General features: G+C 40.9%; 1 protein-coding gene across 2 annotated transcripts; it reads right to left on the reverse strand.

Moving 5' to 3' along the window:
* Window positions 1-593: 593 nt before the first annotated feature.
* otpa (orthopedia homeobox a) lies at window positions 594-6117 on the reverse strand. 2 transcript variants are annotated; one of them, XM_065965917.1, is made up of 3 exons: window positions 5949-6117; window positions 4980-5431; window positions 594-1936 (listed from the first exon to the last, which is right to left on the reverse strand). In XM_065965917.1, exons 1-3 carry the CDS (start codon window positions 5983-5985, stop codon window positions 1424-1426), a joined length of 1002 nt encoding a protein of 333 aa, XP_065821989.1. In that variant the 5' UTR covers window positions 5986-6117; the 3' UTR covers window positions 594-1423. The 2 variants fall into 2 exon arrangements, with proteins under 2 accessions (XP_065821989.1, XP_020509669.1); XM_020654013.2 differs by having other exon boundaries at window positions 5910-6116.
* Between the last annotated feature and the right edge of the window lie 500 nt (window positions 6118-6617).

Consider the following 6617-nt stretch of genomic DNA (forward strand, 5'->3'; position numbering starts at 1 on the left):
AAATGTGAATCTGCACTGTATATAGCTGAGTAAAATTATCATGTTGCCTTTAGAAACGAGGCGACCAGAAGAGTTAAGATGCATGAAACTATGAACATAAATCATAACTCAAAATTTCCCCAGTTGTTTGCATTCCTGACCAACGCCTTCTCGTGAAGACATTTATTTACTGCTTCAATTTCATTTTGTGTTCTTCTGTGATTTGTTTGCTTTAAAGAAACTGTGATTTTCATGACTTCAATTTGTGCATATGAGTTCACTCATCTGATGAGGTCACCACATGATGATGTCATTACTTGGGATTTACTTTAAAATGGACAACACTGAGGAGTGGGGACATGCAGGAGCTGGATTGAATAATGTTAGATTTTCTATCCCGCATCGATCGTCTGTCCCATCTAAAAGGATGCATCTGCAAATTTGGGGAAGGGAATCTTGTGCACATAGGACATCAAATAAAACATTTTCTAATGTGAATTGTCTCATGGCTGAAAACAGGGCTTTTCTACTCTCATGACAGTTTAACTTTAGATGAAGAGGCTTTGAATGGCTGCCCTTAAACAGCTGGAATAAAGGAGGTTTGATTCATGATGTGACATAATTGAAAATGATTTTTATTTGATCATTTACATTGAATCGATATTATAAACATGTCCATGAAACAAAATGGGTCAAACATTTAAAAAGTCAGATTTGATCATAAGCACAGACAGAATTGTTGAAAACATAGGGTTTTTTTTTTTTATCCACAAACTGACCAAAAATGGGAACAAGAGCTGTTTCCTCTACACAAAACATCCTATAATAGAACAGATTATAGTTAAATCAGTTTCCAGGTCTTAATTTAAAGTATTTCTCTTATTTTCTTTTTTTCATCTAAACTCGTCTTGGATCGCACATGCAGTCAAGTCCTCTTCTTTGTTGTTGTCCTCGTCCTCCTCTGAATCTTTAATGTTTGTTTAAACCTCCAGGTGTTTCGGATGTTTCTGCATGTTCTCTGTGCTTCCCTTTGACCCCTTCAGAGTGAAAAAGGGGGGGGGGATCTGTAACCTTGTTTTCTTTTCTTTATTTCCACTGAATTTGTCCTCAAAAACAGCAACAGTCAGTCACCAAGCAAAAAGTCACTGAAGCCCGGCCACGTTAAGGGGCTGCATGTGCCAAAAGAATAAATACAGAACAAACCAATAATTTAATTAAATAGACAAATAAATAGTTGTTATATGCTACATGCGAAATAATAAATAAGAGCTTAAACAGAACCAGTCCTTTGCTTCATGTAGCTTCAGTTGTCCCTCTGGTTTTTGGGATTTAGAAGAGAGGAGAAAAAAAACGCCAGGTGTGAGTTGAACAAGAATCCTGGTTGTGTTTCTCCACCGTTTTATGGATATGATGAACAGAAAACTAAACGCAGATGATCTCGTTACTAAGTGAAGCTCATGGACACTGTGTGCTCCAGCGCTTTGCGGCGCAGCGACGCGATGCTTGTCCCTCTCCAGACGTCACTGTCCGGGGAGCTACACAGCTGAGGCGAGCCGGTCACGTTGGTGGGGCCGGACAGGGACGCGGGGACCATCCCGGGGAACGTGGGCTGGTAGAGGTGAGAGTGAGACTGCAGCCCGGAGCCGTTCGACATGTTGGATAGACCCATGTTTTGCGGCGGTCCGGCGCCGAGGCTGCACTGGGACAGGGACTGCGCCATGGCCTGCTGGCGACCCAGAGACGGCGGGAGCTGCAGCTGGGACATCCCCGCCGTGGCCCAGCGGGTGTCGTTGGCGTGGAAGGAGCAGAGGCTGTCGTTCATGGCCGCTGCTGCCGCCGCCGCGGAGGGGAACTGCGGCAGGCCGTGGTGCGTCGGCAGGAGGGTCCCCGGAGCCCGGAACACGTTGGTGGTCTTCTTGCGCTTCTTCCATTTGGCGCGTCGGTTCTGAAACCAAACCTGCAGACAGAGAGAGAGAGAGAGAGAGAGAGAGAGAAGGATACTGTTAATCTCTGACAGGCCGAGTTTCAAAAAAGCTTCTGACATCAGTCTGTGATCAACAAACATTTATCAGCTCCAGAAAAACCCTGATCTGTTTTAAAATGATAAAACAGCTCAGCACAACGTGAAATGTGCATTTAATTAATAATATTAGTGCTGAAACAGTTCTGCAATTTATAAGTGGAAACTGATATCTAGTTAGATGACCTTTAATGTCGTCTGAGGTTTATATGTAAGCCATCTGCAGGTTTCTATCACACCAATACTCGTGTTTTTATATTGTCTTTATGTGCCTTGCATTTCTATTTCTGTGCAAAATAAATATTAAAAATAAATGAAACGTGCATTATTTAAATTGTGTATCATAACTATTCTCTGTCTCCTGACTTTTAACATCTAAACGTTTAGATTTAACACCAGCAGTGACATCGAAATACTTTTCATAAAGTTTCTTATTTTAAAGGCGAAATTGTAAAAATAAAAAATGTGAATGGAAAAGGCAAAAAGATAAGCTTTTTGTGTGTAAAATTTGCCCCAATCAATTTAGACAATTCAATAATAAAAATACAAATAGCCTAACTAAAAATCTTGATATTGAACACCAAAACAGCCCAGACCTGTTTCTTTTTTAAAATTGAAATATGAGAGAGAAAAAAAGGAACATTAAAGGACGATTTTAAGGAAGCTTTGCCTCAATAAATCAGTTGGATGTTTAAATATATTCGCAGATCTCGTGTTTTTTGTTGTTTGTTGTAATTTTTACGATTTTCACAGATGCAGGTTTTTTTGTATTCCTGCATTTAGAGGCGCCACTTGGATAATAAAGATCCCCCGTTCATGCTGTGACAAACAGATTGTTTTACCGGAAGTCCTTGAGCTCTGTGTATAGGTGTGTTTGGCGCGTGCCTCTATGATTAATGTGCAGATTTGCTTGAGAAAGTGGCGCGCGGTAATAAGAACGGGACAATCTCACTCTCTGCTCTCCTCTCCCTCCCTCCCTCCGTGTTATCCAGCCGTGAAATCCGGCCTGAAATGCATTACACTTCACAGGAAAGAAAATGCAATTTCTCATTCCGTTTAAAAAAAAAAGACAGAGTGCACCCTCAGCAGCGCGTGCGGCATTAAGACGTGCAGGGAGCTGACAGGCGCGTGGCTCTAAGCTCACCCTGGACCTGTTCTTTTTATTCCAGCTCTATGATAACAGCAGATCACTTCACTAATTCTTATTTTATGGAAACAGAGACTGAATGGATCACAGCAATAATAACAGTTATAATGATTATAAGGGGTTTTTATTGCATTGCTGTAGTTAATAAGGCGGTGGGCCATATTTCCTCGTGTGGATGATGTGTGTTATATTTGTGCAGAGTGGAGGTCAGTGAGGACAGCGTTATTACCGAGAGGAATAACCACAGAAACACAGTCGACGTATCACAGAGAAGGCAGGGTTGTTAAATCAGTTCAGTCAGTTCAATCAGAGGCGATTTAAAGGAGGTAATAAAGCTGCGATCATCATTTGGATCCCTTTAGAGTCATTAAGAAGACACGATGAGGGCCGGATCTGATGCAGGCAGACATTAGAGTCTCGAAGAATGTAACATAAATCCAACGAGATGTTATGTCGATACACAAATATTTGAAGATTATTTTCAAATATTCAGTCCAAGTATCTCAGGCTGGAATAATAGCTCCTGTTATGTTGAAGGTATTTGTAATGCACACTGTAGCATGTGAGATAAACATGGGTGATACTTCAAAGCCACTGAATATATATTTTAAAAAAAAGAATATGACCTCATAAAATAAATACACAAACTGTCATGATTTGGTTTTGTATTTGAGTTTCCCCGTTTTATCCCAGTGTTGCTTGTTTCCTTTGTGTGTTAATGTTTCCTAGTGTTGATGGTTTCCTAGTTTTGTCTTCAGTGTTTTCTGTTTTATTTTGTCATTTCTTATCCTCGTGTATCTCTCTGTTCTACTGTGTTTTGTTAGAATCTTGAGTTCAGTGTGTCTTCAGTGTTTCATGATTTATTTTTGTTTTGTCCTCAGTGTTTCTGGTCTTGTGTTTCTCCCTGCCTTGATTGCCCTCACTAGAAACCATCAACACTAGGAAACATTAACACACAAGAGAAACAAGCAACACTGGGATAAAACGGGGAAACTCAAATACAAAATACAAAACCAAATCATGACACAAACACAAATTTCAACTTTCTTTAGTTTGTTTTGGGGGATTTTTTTAGGGAAAGATTGACCGTGGATAGAAAATGTGGCATAAGAGTTTAATTATAATATTTCTAAATTTTCTGAAAATAAATGAAGATTATTTTAAAACACAAAATGTGTATGGCCGTAGATTTATGACATCACTTGAATAATTGATATTAAACCAAGCTCAGGTTCCCTTATTAAAATAAGAAAAGAACATTTACTTCCTCAGTTGGAGCCGAAACAAACTCTCTCATTTTAGCACTTTACACGCAGTCTGATTAAATCAAATCTTCAATTCTATCCATGAAAAAAATAAACAGTACATTTTGTTGAACCAATTTCGCTGACAAAATCAGGATGCATTACACACTTGGAAAGTAACAAGTGAAAATGCACAGCTCTAGTTTATTTGATCTGTCCTCCTCTGTCACTTTTAAGCTCCTTTTCTTTATTGTTTGTGACCCTTTTTCTAATTCTCACGTGGTCAGGTTTTTAAATTCGCATTTCATTAAAGTCTGTGCTTGTGCGTAAAAGTTGCAGGTCCAAAGGTGTTAATGCTAATGTCAATTAAAACACACTATATACAATAATTAATTCTTCAATGCCACTGTGTCTAACTTTATTTTCTTTATTTATCACTGCTCCTTTTTTGAAAGGTAAGACAATTTTTAAATTCCTATTTGAAGTTATTCTTTCCTCGGTCTTTGTGTTTCCTCTGTGCATGTGAACCGTCTCGCTGTTTCACCCCCCTCGATGTGGGTCAAATACACACTCTGCTCCAGCCTCCTACCTGCACTCTGGACTCCGTCAGGCCGATCCTCAGCGCCAGCTCCTCCCGCATGAAGATGTCCGGGTAGTGCGTTTTGGCGAAGCTCCTCTCCAGCTCGTTGAGCTGCGCAGGCGTGAAGCGGGTCCGATGCCGTTTCTGTTTCTGGCTCTGACTCTGGTTCTGCTGCCCTCCGGACTGGTTCTGGTTGTTGTTGTTGTTGTTGTTCTGCTGCTTCTCCTGCTCTTTGCTGTTAACCTGCACCGAGTTGGATCCCCCTCCTCCTCCTCCTCCACCTCCTCCTCCTCCTCCGCCGCTGCTGATATCATCACCGGGGAGCATCGTGGTTCCTTCTACACCGTCCGGACCAGGGCCGAGCTCCCCAGAGTGTCCGCCCGGGTCAGGTCCACCTCCGCCCAGTCTGCACTTTAAAGCCTCCCTGTGGCCCAGGAGCTCTGCCGCGGCATCCTTCATCCCTGCACACACAACAAGCACAGCTGGTGAGAATAAAACAGAAAACATTTTCTCTGCAGGAAGAAAAAAAGGGACATGTTAGATCATCTTTAAAAACTGTACACATGCAATATTTTCAGGCAAGCATTGTGAATTATAAATAGCTGAAACATGATTATTTTGTTTCTCTGCAGGAGAAAAGCTTCGCATGCATTAAAAACACAAATGCTGAATTAAAAAAATCCTGCAGCTCTTTAAAAGAGAGACACAAGCACAGCATGCACACACACCCAATCTGCTCCTTAAATACTCTTAATTCAATTCGATCCAACGATATCTTAGGAAATTGTTAAATCAAATTACGCGTTAATATAATAATAATAATTACTTTTCCAATGAATTAAGCGAGTTTAGCTCACTTCAGTCACATTAAGACCATCTAAGAAGCAAATTGACAATTTTCACAGCTTGATTTAAGATTAGAAGTCGCCTCCAGCTTACAGTAGAGTTGAAGACCGGAGTTTGGTGATGATAACTCACCGAGGCGAGCATCCAGGAGGTCGGCGTGAGATAGCATTGCGCACCGCTCCAGGGCGAAGTGCTATTCCCACAAAAAATAAAAAATCTCTATGACTTTAACCTATTTAAGAAATATATATGGCCTAAATGAAAGCAAATTCGGTTTGTGGTTAAAAGGGAGGTTCGTTGCATTATAATGTAGTTTAGAGAAATGGGGAGGCGCTTAACAACGGAATGAACCCATGAGCTTCTCCAAACGAGGACCAATCAGAGCTGAAGCCTGAGGTATGTCAGCTTTAGAACCCCCCTCCTCCTCACCCTCCTCCATCCTCTCACATCCACAAGTTCATTCCTCCTCATTCCTGTAATTGGCTTTGATTTCTCCTCCAAATTACACCCAATAAAATAACCTGATTTAATATCTGTGTGAAAGCTTCGACCCGTTCAAAGAAGTGTTGGATCACCGAGATATTTGTTTAATTGTGCATGCTGTTTTCCAACAGGAAGAGAAGGGGAAAAACATGGCTGCATTAACACAAAACACACAATAAACTCTGTGTAATCAGAATGCAAAAGTGCATTTACTTTAAGTGCATTTTTTATCTCCATTATGACCTCTTTAATGCCTCCTGGAGACCAAGTGAACCTCCTCTAATACCCCCTGATTTCCCTCTCAGCCCAACAACAAAC

The sequence above is a fragment of the Labrus bergylta genome, chromosome 17, assembly GCF_963930695.1.
Source record: "Labrus bergylta chromosome 17, fLabBer1.1, whole genome shotgun sequence".
NCBI lineage: Eukaryota > Metazoa > Chordata > Actinopteri > Labriformes > Labridae > Labrus > Labrus bergylta.

What these genes read in the sequence shown, in the direction of transcription:
- otpa (XM_020654013.2), bottom strand. Translation starts at nt 5,985, where the DNA reads ATGCTATCTCACGCCGACCTCCTGGATGCTCGCCTCGGTGAGTTATCA. An exon ending in CTCCGGTCTTCAACTCTACT is followed by an intron (nt 5,432 to 5,909) that starts GTAAGCTGGAGG and finishes TTGTGTGTGCAG; the next exon opens with GGATGAAGGATGCCGCGGCA. An exon ending in TGACGGAGTCCAGAGTGCAG is followed by an intron (nt 1,937 to 4,979) that starts GTAGGAGGCTGG and finishes CTCTGTCTGCAG; the next exon opens with GTTTGGTTTCAGAACCGACG.